We start from the raw sequence: 12,591 nt of genomic DNA on the forward strand, positions 1-12,591 counted from the left end.
GTGTTCGTGTGCAGCGTGTTGCATCGTCTTAGGTAGGGTTCGCAAAGGTTGCACCAACATTTAAGTATTCATGCAGCTCATTTAGTAAAATTCTAACTTTCGGTATACACCAGCAACATAGGTTGCCTAATGCGGCCTGAATCCGTGCATTTTAAGCCATTCGTTTATCCTGAACCATATTTTCAAACGAATATTTCATGCCTAAATGTGGCCAAATTGCTTTACCTTACTGTGTGAGCACTAATTCAGTCATAAGCCCATGCGTTCGAGCATCATCGATTTTACTCTGCTTGTTTCCACTACGCTTGTATTTTGATTTGGTTTATTAAATATTTTATGCACCTCGCCCAACCTTGGTGTTGAAACTTTGCTGAACACTTTTACGTGTATGAAAATTAAGAACAGTTTATAGCACTACCTCCAATGAAATTTTCTGATCAACGACAAGCTTAACTGTATATTGGATAAAGTAAACTTTCTAGGCATGCGCTACAGGTGTTGACAGAATCTGTGGTCTGTGCAGAATTAATATTTTATTTATCACTCAAAACTCGCAATAATGTTATAAATCATCGTAAGCATGCATAAGTCATGCACGTATGGCTGTTAAAATGTATAATTGGGCACCGTATTTATTTGAGAATAATAAATATAGACTGCAAGTTTTCAAGCTATTGGCATTGAAGGAATTACACAAATTCGGAAATCAGTTTCATCAGATCTTATTGCTAGATCGCGGTCAATAGCTTCCAAGATTCTGGTTCCCAGAGAAGGTTGCAGAAGCTTGCATGCTTTATTGGAATGGTGTGTGATTCAAGATGCGTGCCTCATATGGTTTTTTTTTTTTTTCATTGACAGCCTGTGGTGCCATTTTAGCCAACCAGAATGATTGAAACTGATGACCATAATTTGGCAGCACACAATAGGAACTTATTGACACCAATTGACGACATTATAGGTATAATTGCTCTAGTGCGAGCAGCCTGGAAAAAGCTACATAAGTTGTATTGGAAATCAAATTCATGTTCAATAATATAGGTTGCCTGCAGTGGATACTTGATGAAAGTGCATACCATCATGTATTGAGGTATCATTGAATTTGCTTTTAACGCACTATGCACGAGCGCAATTCAAGCATGGTTTTGACACATCTGCGATGTGGAAATTGCATCTTCTTTCATAAGGTTGCAACTGTGTTCGCCAAAAACATCAAGACAGTTGTGCTTGTAGCATCTTTAGTTTGTTTACATCCTGCTTGTTTTAAGACACATAGTTAGAAATCATTTTAAATATACTGACAAATTCAGTTTTTCTAAGAGACACATGTCACTAAATTGTTTTTTTGGTGTTTCCATTGCAGCCTATGCATGCACTTCGTACAAACTGAGTGTGAAAGAATTCCGGGCAAACCTGTCATCAATGATGACTCGTGGAAAAGTTGGCTACTGAATGTACAGCAGCTGCGCATGAGGTCTGTTTCCTATGGAAAGGGAACTTCCCTGAGCCACCTGGTTGCTGTATTCAAGTAGCTTGCATGTTCAGGATGTTGAATATTAAGCCTTTTGTTTTTCTTTAAAAAAGTCAGTGCTGTAAGTTGTGTGTGTAAAAGCCACCTTTGCAGATAGCTAAGTGCTCAGGGGTACACAATGTGCAACAATAAGTATAAGTGTCAGTCGTGCCATTGAATAAGATTCAATAATGAACTTATTAGTGACTGCAGCAGGCGGCCATGCACGAATTAAAATTTCGAGCCAGTCACATTTATACATAGGTCGAAAGAATTCTGGCATGCCTCTGCTCACATATCCCGCTGGAAAGTATAGTTGAGGCTTTTGTATGATTTTGCATGCAGGACAGCGAGCACTAGCACACAGCTACTACTCCCTGAGGTGCTGCATATAATCTGATCATGGATTGCAGCCATAGACTAGCATTATATTGGTTACCTTTTACTACCGGCTGGAATAACAAGCACTGACTGCTTGTCTCACCAGGGAGTAATGTTTTGGTGATCCTCGCTGCTTTGCATGCGTAATCATGAAAAGCACAATAAACTTCCCGAGTGGAATATCTTGGAGCACAGACATGCTAGAAGAATTTTTCCAAGTGGGAGTGTCTAGAAAAATGACTGCCACTAACTGTTCTATGCAAACATACCCACTTATTGCAGGCACCAAAATTTCGGTATTCTTAGTTGATTGGGCAGCTGACAGCATTATTGTCTTACTTTGTGTTCCCCTGGACACATAACTCATATGCAAAAGCAGTTTTCTGGTCTTAAGGCTGAATATTATACAAGCACAAAGCACGTCTCTGAATAGGTCGGTGCTGCTTTCTAAGGTTTTATGTCATGTTTAATTTATGTGTAATCTGCAGTTCACTTAAAATTGAACTTTTTGCACTGCAATAAGGCTGTAGCAGATCAATGGTTTTAATTTCACTATAATATTGACTGAATATTTTGTTTTATTGTTACTGTAACCTTACTGCACTGTCTTCTCAAATTTAATGCTGTAAGTGCAATCAAGTGATTTTCTATTGTCACACTTAATACTACCTAGCTTTGCCAGTACCTAACCATTTGTGCATATATTAGTGATACCTAAAAATGTTTATCATTGTTAATGATGACTGACAGAAGGCATTCTGGAATACTGTAGCATTTTTATCTTCACTGTGTCTTTTGCACGAGTATTTTGGGATGGAATTAGAATTCGGGGTGCTGCTAAAACCACAATTTGATTGCTAAACACAGATTTGTGGTCAAACCCATTAATTTCAACTACTCATGTTTCTAAGACACCTAAATTTAGGAGTGTCAAAAAATCAATTGTTCGACTGCTGCTTTTTAGCTGTAACAAATTTTCTACCTTTGTATATTTGTTACTGGGCCAATGTGTTTGCTAAACTAGCCTTTTAAATTTCGTTGCACTGATAGAAGTCAGCTCGAAGAGAACAGTTTGTGCCTTTTATATGTGTGCAGGTTCCTGGACCAAGCATCTGGCCATCCCCTCAATCGCTTTGTATAATTATAGTTACTATAAATCATGCAAGTTTTGGGACAAAGTGTGCAGTCATTGTTATGTTTAATAAAGGTTACAAGTATGCAACAAGATTTGTAAAAATTTTGCATTTACTTTTAGATGTGTAGTATAATGCATTCCAGGCAACACCAGAAACAATAATGAGTTGACGTTAAAAAGCCCGTCTTGTCTCCAAGCAAAACAGATTATCATAATGATGGATGGCAGTCACAAATTAATTCAACAATTATTGCACCAATTTTGCTGATTAGAATAGTGCCAGCAATAATTTGTTGCCAAATTATGTTGCTGTTCCTACTTGACACTCTCGACAGTGAACAGCTAAATGCACAGATTATAAAACGCTGAAATGGTGCAGCAAATTAACCATGGGAAACGCTGGTTTGCATGAAAAATAAATGTCTAAAAAAGGTGTTAAAAGATCTAGCAAGGTCTTTTTAGAATCTTGGCAAGAAGTTTATTAGGCTTCTGAAAAAAAAAGTATAGTAAACGCTTACAAAGGTTCTTTAAAAAATTTAGAAAGACGTTTTTTAGACTTCTTGCTGGAAGTTTTCTAGCCGTATAATAACCTGGCGTTAGCACAGCTACAGGAGGTTTTCAAGCTGTTTAGGTTTAAATAACTTCTCAACAAGACTTCTCATATACTTTTGAGCGATCCTTTTCAGACATTCACTAGAAGTTTTTTAGCTTTTCTTGTGTTTCGTGGGATGCCAGAGCACGAACACAAAATGCTGGAAATTGCCGAAGCACGGCGAAGTAACCACATGTCCAGAAATAGTACGGTCTATTTGAGCCTTTCTCGGCCCGCCCTAAGCGACAGTAAAACAGCTGCAGCAGCGAGGTCTAGCGCAACCACATTCGCGTGAACATAGAGGAGGTTATGGAACAACATGAACACTACGAGCAACCACGGTCTCCCCAAGAACCCAAGGGCGATGCAGACCAGCTGACACTACGCCACGGACTTGTGCAATGGTTGAAAGAAAGTAACCAATTAACTATAGATTTCAGTTAGACATGTACTTCAGTGGAACGTCAGCTCGTACGCTCAAAGCAACCATTTTCAAGGCTTTGAGATGGTTGCAATAAGTGTTTTCTAAACAGCTTCATTGCTTGGACAAAACCACAAGTGCTGCCACCTCTTCAAGCGCACCAAGCAAAAGCTTTCCCTCCTCAGCTGCACGACCCGATATACCCACTCACCGCAGAGATCTGGAAGATGCGCTGCCTTTTCCAGAATTGCCTGGCGCCGCTTTTTACCTTGCGCCCAAAGTTCACTGCGCTAAGAAAAACCATGGCGGCAGTAGTAACGAGACTATGCTTCACACGTGCGCAGAGCAGCTGCCGAGCATTCCGCGTCCAGTATTAAACCACGACGACGATGATGATGATACTGAAACACTGCTTATAGAGAAATGCACTGCTCTTTGAATCGGGCCGGGTAGGTGTTTTGTGGCCGGATCACCAAAACTCCCAAACCATCGTCATGGCTGCGTACTACGTCACAGAGCAACTACGCGTTACCACAGAAGTGTGGCAGCTTGGGCTAGTTGGTATGGCATGACGATAGTTATAGCGCGAGAACAAAACGACGACACAGAGACAAGAAGGACACGAAACACACGAGCGCTAACTTCCAACAGATAGTTCCAACAGAGAGTTGGAAGTTAGCGCTCGTGTCTTTCGTGTCCTTATTGTTTCTGTGTCGTCGTTTTGTTCTCGCGCTATAACTATCGTCATACCGCAGAACACCTATACACTGCCATTACGTCCTCAACAAAAAGGTCGCTCCGTTATAGATTGTCGAACATGGTGTTTCACCAACACCACTGCGACTGCAGAAAACAATGCAGTCGATGATGATGATGATGATTAAAGCCCTCCCCTTCGAATCGGGGTGACGGCATGCGCCGTCTAGCCTACCTCTAGTCTGTCTCCGACTGCAGTGCCACCGTGGTGGAATTACGATTCGGACTTGGAGTGGGGTGGGCCAGCTGTTTTCACACCTTTCCCTCTTTGCTGTTTACCAGGGGCAACAACGAAAACAACCTCGCAAGCAGTTGACTGTGGTTCTCACTATAACTATAGTCAAAGCTACCTCTCGTTGTAGTGAAAGACGCGAACGTTCACTTCGCGATGACGGACGATCCGTTCAAGTGCCTGCTCGGAGAAATCTCCGAAGACCAATGGCAGGCGTACAAGGCGCTTAGGAAACATGTGAGTGTGTCGTGTGAGCGCGCGTACTCGCCGGTATTTTTTCAATCTGTCCGGGTTTCATTGGCTGAAACACGCTTGTCGCGTCCTGAAAACCTTCTCGAGAGTTTTTTTTTTTCTTTTTGCATTGAAAATACACCAAGGACCCACAGGGTTTTACATGAGAAGTGTGACTCAACGGAGTTGTTGAAGTGAGCGTGGTTGACGTGAAGGACGATGTCTGAGAGAATATTGTTCCAGTCGATGGCAGTCTTGTGGAACTGCACAGCGCAATCTGGTATCTCGCCAGTTAGAGGTCACTTATACCAGATTGCGCTGTGCAGTTCCACAACTAAATTATTACCTTAATAAAGCTCGGCTCAAGGCGTCACCGCTATGCATTTGGTGCAACGAAATTGAAACAATTGAACATTTCTTTTTATTCTGTCATCGTTATTCTTATCAGAGAAAAAGATTTTTAGTAGCCCCATTACAAAAGCTTGAAATACAAGTAAATCTACCACTAATTTTATCACTTGGCGGAACTTCATTTGGTTATTGCCACAGGGATGTATGCTCCGCGGTGTTTGATTACATCAACGCAACTAAAAGATTACCATGCTAGTGAACCCCTACCTTTTCAGATCTTTAGTTTATAATTCGTAGTTATGTCTTTCAGAAACAAAACATGGTTTGACCGCTTGCTCAGCAAACATTTTTGCTTTTTGGTAGTAATATTTTAAGCTACTTTTTCAGATTGGCTTCATTTTCAATTTAGTTTCATTTAAGTATCCTGCCGCCCGGTTCTTGGCTCAACCCCCTCTGTGGGTAAGCGCCATCCATCAGAGGTCATCAGCATCAGTCTTGACAAAAAAGGATTGCATATGCGTGGCGGTGCGGGCACGGGTATGGTATACGGCTTTATCACGGCTGACGGGTTGCGAGATGCGATGAGCAGGATATTTATTTATTTTTATTTTAACAGCCTTCAGCCAGGCTATCGCAGGAGTGGATGCAGAATACGAAACAAATTGAAATACAAGGCAAGAGGTACAGAGAATGAAGATCAGGGATTAGTGATGTACAAAATGAATTCATTACGTGATAAAGATTTAACACGGCCGGGCAACACATTCTATAATTCAATGGTGCCGACAAAAAAACTGCATTAAAAACCATTTGTTCAGTGATTAAAAGAAGACATGTTCAAATCATGATGATATCTAGTGTAAGTTGGTTTTGCACGTGTGATGTAGTCGCTGAATGAAGGGAATCGTGGACTGTGAATGAGTACGTAAAAGAACTGTAAAAGAACTTCAACGATTCGACATGACGAAAAGAGAGAGTAGTAAGCTGAAGTCTGTGAGGATGAGAACTAGGTGAAAAATACCTGTCGTACTCAAGTATTGGGTGAATTAAGGTTTGATAAGTCAGGAGCCTTATGTTAGTTGGGGCCAAACGTAGAGTACGTTGTAGGTACCCCAGTGTTCTAAGGACATGATTACACATTACTTCAATGTGATGTGACCAAGACAGATCCTTAGTAAATAAAAGGCCTAAATATTTGTATTGAGACACATTTTTCAGAGGTGCACCACGAAACCAATAAACAGAAGAAGAGAAAAATGAGCATTCAGTAAATAACATGGAGACAGTTTTACGGAGGGTAATTTGTATCTGCCAATTGTCACACCATGTTTGGATTGATGCAAATGATAATCATTAAGAATGATGTGATCTTTGGAGGTTTTAATCGTATGGTACAAGGTGCAGTCGTCAGTGTACATGTGAATTTTAATGGGAATATTATGTGGTAAATCATTTATGTAAACTAGAAAAACTAGAGAGCCTAGTATGGAGCCTTGAGGCCCGCCGGAAGTTACACGGGAAACAGATGATTGAAAAGACTTAAATTGTACGTACTGAAACCGATACGAAAGAAAAGAAGAAATCCAATTATTTAATGCTTGATTGTTCGGGATGACAGAGAGCTTTTTTAGTAGTTTACAGTGCGATACAGTGTTGAACGCCTTTGAAAAATCAATGAAGATTGCGTTGATTTGGTCGCGTACATCGAGAGCTGCGACGATATCATGAGTGAATTCACTGAGTTGGGTTAGGGTGCTGTGACCACGTCGCAAGCCATGCTGAGCATCGCATAAAGTGTTATTTGACTCCAGAATTTCAATGATGTGTTTGTATAATATGTGTTTGAGAATTTTGCATGAGTGAGACGTAAGAGAAATCAGTCTATAATTCAGTAATAACTGTTTGTTTCCAGGCTTAAATGGAGGGGGAACTTTAGCGGACTTCCACAATTGAGGAACATTCAAAGTTAAAAGAGATTTTTGAAAAATGATAGTTAAATAGCGACTAGTTCATAATGAATATCTAGTGAAAAATTCATTATCCATATTGTCTGGACTACCTTTCTTTTTGGAATCTAATTTTAAAATCAGGTTCAGTACTCCCTGATTTGAAACAAAAATAATTGAACTATAAGACTGTTGTGAACAAGGAGGAACGACGTAGTTGTGATGGGTGAAAACAGATGTAAAATAGATGTTAAATGCATTAGCAATGACCGTAGAATCTCTCGTAACTGTTTCATTCATCTCCAAAAAATCGGTTATATGTTCTTTCGGTATGACAGCGCTCCAAAACTTTTTAGGGTTATTGCTTAGCAGTGCTGGAAGTGTTATTTGGAAGTAAAAATCACGAGCTCTATTAACTTTCCTACGAAGTTCTTCCTCTGTAAAAATAAATTGAGCCGTATGAACGGCAACATCAGCATGTTTAGCTCGCCACAAAAGACGGGGTCGTCGCGACAGATACGATATTTCTCGAGTGATTTTTGGTAGTTCTCGCAAACTCGCAAGACACAACTTAACAAGGTCACCGAAAAATTTCGTTAGAGCATTAATATCATCAGAGAGACTAATTTCAAAACTGGCGGAAGGAAGAACTAAGTGTATCTATGATGGAAATATCATCCTTGTGGTGAATGCCATGAAAAATAGTGTACACATATTTTTATTTAGGAACAGGACAAGAAATGAATGTGAATACTGCCTTATGATCCGATATCCCGTCCACTACAGTGCACTCATACCCACAATCGTAGACGCGAGAGCTAAGAAAGAATAGGTCTAAAATCGCCTTACCTCTTGTGGCATCTCCGACTATTTGTTACGCAAAACATGAAAAAAAACTTATGAAAGAGTGAAAGCCTAGCCATTTTTCTGTGCATCTGAAAACTAGGCAGACCTGCCTTTTTCTTAAAGTTGGTTACACTAGTAGTGTAAGAATAATCAGCAGAACTCAATCTAACAGAGCGGTTTTGTATGTATTCTATTAGATTGGTTAGAACGTGCTCATGGGGGATGCCAGACAGAATAAGCATACTCTAATACGTGGCTTGCGCAAACGTCACTCGATGTCATTGCTCGGAGCGAGTTGGCCTTATTGGTGAACAGCGATTAGACCTCGTGCAGCACTGCCTCGCTGTACCATCGAGTTTCGTCCTCCGCTGTGGTAATATGTGCAGTTGTATAGACTGCTATATTCGTGGCGACAGCTGCAGAAGAAAGAATTAAGCAGCCCACAAGTAGGAATTTTCGAATACCAAGTTTTAATAAAAGCTAGTGCAAGTGTACAGAAGTGCTCAGCACCAACCATCAGAGATCCTGGTTAGCGCACATAATGTGTGCAAACTTCAATGAAGAAAACTCCAATGTTCATGTGTATCAGGCAAGTAAAAAAGAGAGGAGATATGAGGACACTTGTTACCACGGATACTCTTCCTTGTATTCGTAGAAAAGCCGTCCGTATTTGGGACGAGACGAACCGATATGGTGTGCCGTCTCTATGACTCAACTGCATCTTCAAGCATGCAAGCATTGTACAACATGAGCGCGCAGTTAACAGCATCACAAAAAGCAGAAAGCGGAGGCCAAACGGCGCCGAGCACAGGCACAGGCCAATGCATGTCGATGAAGCCAAACCCAACTCACTTTTGATGACAGTCTGCATACAGGGACCAAACCCTCAGTACTTGAGAACATACACGTGCTATATACTCCATGTTTATGTAAAACCAAATGGACAGTCAAGGGGACGTGTGATTGGAAAATGCGCTGCTGTGTCAGTGGTTCGCTTCACTCGCATGAGAACTCAGCATTAACATTCCTTGAAAAGCGCTCGTGCATTGCTATATGGTATCCTGGCCTGGGCTGGCAATTCGATGAGTGCTGTTTCTTGGGCGAGTTAGAAATTCATAGCTTAATATAATAATTGGGGCGCAAGGAGACAGGATAGGGCGGCAGGTCTGGCGCCCTATTCTGGTTTTTCTGTTGTTTTTTTGCTTGTGTGAGTTGCACCACAGTTATTATGTTTAGCAATTTGATGAACCATTAAACTCACCTCTGAAAGCATGATCAAACTTGCAGTCACGAAGCACCTTTGCTGAGTGGCTCTTTACACGGCCGCTGGTAAAGCAGTTGTGCGATTCCATTAACTTGTAAACATTTATTTCGCCTGGAGTAACAAAGTTAGGGCTGAAAACTAAAAAGCTCACTATGTTTTTGTGCGACACTTCTAAGAAGGTGGAGATGTTCGAAGTCGTGTCCGTAGTGCCCGTTCTGAGTCAAAGCGTGTAGGGATCCACTCCATCACACAACTGCATCTTTTCTTCGCAGCGAGACCACCCTTGCCTTATCAGTTCTGAATAGCGCACTGCATTTAATGGCTGCCTTGTGCCAACTGGTGGCATATGCCTGACACTGCACCGTGGCAAAGCTGCGTCGTTCTGAACAATGCAGTCTTCCGGCTGGTATGTACGTACCATCCGTGTGGCTGTTCACTAATATGGCTACCGCAATGGTGACGTCACGTGCAAGCCATGGATTTGGGTCGGATTAGAGTCTTGTAAGCAAGTACTTTTACTGGAGGAGATGCATGTGTTATATTTTGCTAAATATAGCCTAAAGTACGGTTAGTGGCGTATATTAGTAATATTGGTTATGTAATGGCCCAAGTGAGGTCGTCGCAGAGAGTAATACCTAGGAACTTAGCATTAGGTTTTGAGGAGATGGCGCTGCCATTAAAAGAATATATGAATGCCGGGTAGTCGTGCCATCGATTAAATCAAACCAAGGATGTTTTATTAGTATTCGCCAGTATTAACCAGTAACTGCGCCATTCATCGAATTTGAGTAAGTCGTTTTGAAGTGCTAAGTTACTGGTGACGATGATGGGGTGATAAGTAGAGCCAATACAGCGCCCTGTGGCTCTCTGTAAAAACAGGAGATTAAGTTGTCGATGAATTATTGCATGCACAAATTGTTGTCGGTTACTGAGGAAGTACTTTATACAATCGAAAACAACGGTATCTAGGTTGCGCAAGAATTTTAATAACAAGTGCAAGTTTGGTTTCGCAGGAAGAAAGTTTTCGAAATCCATGTTGACTTGGACTAAAGAAACTCACGTAATTGAGAAAATTGGCGATATGTGTATAGATAACATGTTTCACAATTTTAGAGCAGACATTGGCTAGACAGCTTGGACTGTAGCTTGAGGGGCCTTTCTTAGAGACTAGCACAATCTTACCAAACTTCCATTTATCAGGCAGAGCACTGCGTGAGAATGATTGCTGAAATATATGAGACAGAATAACACTGGTTATGCACTTGGTATTTTTTAGCACTTTGGAGTTGATACCATCAGGTCCAGCAGATGAAGTTATCTTTAGTGATTCAATTATTTTTATCATACGTTCGGGCAAAAATGTGATCTTGGGCAAAATGCGGTGATTCAAGAGTGGAAATCGAAAAAGGTGATTATTAACTTCTTTGCTAAAAACGGAGCAAAACATAGAATTTAGAGTCTTTGTGACCACGGTATTGTGAAGGGCATTACCCATGTTGCCTTTGAGTTACACAGATGATTTATGCTGTTTTGGATTTATAATATTTCAAAATTGTTTTGCGTGAGTAAGCAATAATGGAGACAGTGTGAAATCGAAGAGTGCACTAATGATGTAAGTGGCTGAGTGCATTCCGGAACTTGCATCACTGATAACGCTGTGACTGTGCATACATGTTTTATTTTTCCACGATAGACCAATGTGTCACGACTGCCTTATTTTAAATATGCAATGAATGAAGAGTTGTATCTTTACTGGCTTGGCGTTCTTGCAACCTATGTGACATGTGGCGGAGGAGCTCTTGTGTCTATGCACTGGACACTCCTTGAGAAGCCGTGAACAAAGCCAGCAATGTGCAGGCACCGGCACCAAAACCTCTTCCTGGCATGGCCAACTAAAACAGGTGCAATGACAATAGCCCTAGCGGGACCTATACTGATTCTCCTACAGCAGTCCAACCTAACCTTCATAAGCCTCGGAGAAGTGGTCGCCACATTCATAAGGTGTGACAGTGACGAAAAGTTGTGCCACATTTATCAAAGACGTAAAAACATGGTTCTGGTATATACTGAGTAAGTGTTTTTGTTTTTTTCGCTGTGCAGATTTTGTTAGGCCTGAAGGAATATTTTTTTTTGCAGTGTGCAACATATAAAAAATTGCCGTGCACTTCTAACATGCCAATTGCATGGCATGTTAAAAATGCATGCCAAGTAATACAACTACTGTATTGCTGTATCGCTTGCACACAGCAAGCGTCGAGTTAGCCCAAGACTAGCAACTGGTGACCTTCTTGAAACAGACTGTGTGGTAGGAGCTGTGAGAGCTGACTGAGCCTGTAACGTTTGTTATGTTGCAAGAATTTTCATAAAATGTAATGGTAAGTATGGACTTCTTCAGCCACCATGTTGTAGCTAAGTTGAGTGGAACGTCTGATTTGAAAAAGTCCACAGGCAAAAAAGCATTACCAGCAGATGGGACCCTCAGTTAACATTCCCATAATTTACATAAAGATAATATCACTATTCTGCTTTGAAGAAGATTCATTTCCCTTAAGATGGTAGTTCTACTGTCGTCATATTGTGAGTAGTTTCTGTTTGAGCCACTAGAAGACGCTGCTAAGTCACGTTTGGAAAAAAAAAAAAAGGAAGAAAAAATGTGCTCTCCAAGATGGTAAACAAGCTACGTCACACATTCTGGTCAGCGAAGGGTGCCTAGAAAATGAGATATCTTGTGATCTAAATGAGCAAACGGATGTGTTGCTAAATTTTGGTTTTGCTGTAGGTAAATTGTGCACGTCTTGTTCATTTCGCACACCCCAAGCTTTATTTCTGCTACCTCTCTGCTAGATCAGCCGCCGCACACTACAACAAGCAAATGGCAGTCACATCAATGATTTTCGAGGACACAATGATCATTCGCAACCATTATGCT

General features: G+C 41.0%; 2 protein-coding genes across 4 annotated transcripts in view; one reads left to right on the plus strand and one right to left on the minus strand.

The window, feature by feature from the left end:
• Positions 1–4,619, minus strand: part of mRpL20 (mitochondrial ribosomal protein L20) — a 32,920-nt gene extending 28,301 nt beyond the window's left edge. The window contains exon 1 of one of the 2 annotated variants that reach the window (XM_075890958.1): positions 4,248–4,619. In XM_075890958.1, coding sequence (XP_075747073.1) covers positions 4,248–4,340 — 93 coding nt within the window. In that variant the 5' untranslated portion in view covers positions 4,341–4,619. The remainder of the gene's footprint in view (positions 1–4,247) is intronic. The other variant, XM_037419921.2, reaches the window with a different exon arrangement.
• Positions 4,620–5,035: 416 nt separating this feature from the next.
• The window catches only part of LOC119168498 (general transcription factor 3C polypeptide 3), a 223,399-nt gene continuing 215,843 nt past the window's right edge, over positions 5,036–12,591 (plus strand). For both annotated transcript variants that reach the window (XM_037419903.2, XM_037419907.2), the window contains exon 1: positions 5,036–5,261. In XM_037419903.2, the coding sequence (XP_037275800.2) occupies positions 5,181–5,261 (81 nt within the window). In that variant the 5' untranslated portion in view covers positions 5,036–5,180. The remainder of the gene's footprint in view (positions 5,262–12,591) is intronic.

This window comes from Rhipicephalus microplus, chromosome 3, assembly GCF_043290135.1.
Source record: "Rhipicephalus microplus isolate Deutch F79 chromosome 3, USDA_Rmic, whole genome shotgun sequence".
Lineage (NCBI taxonomy): Eukaryota > Metazoa > Arthropoda > Arachnida > Ixodida > Ixodidae > Rhipicephalus > Rhipicephalus microplus.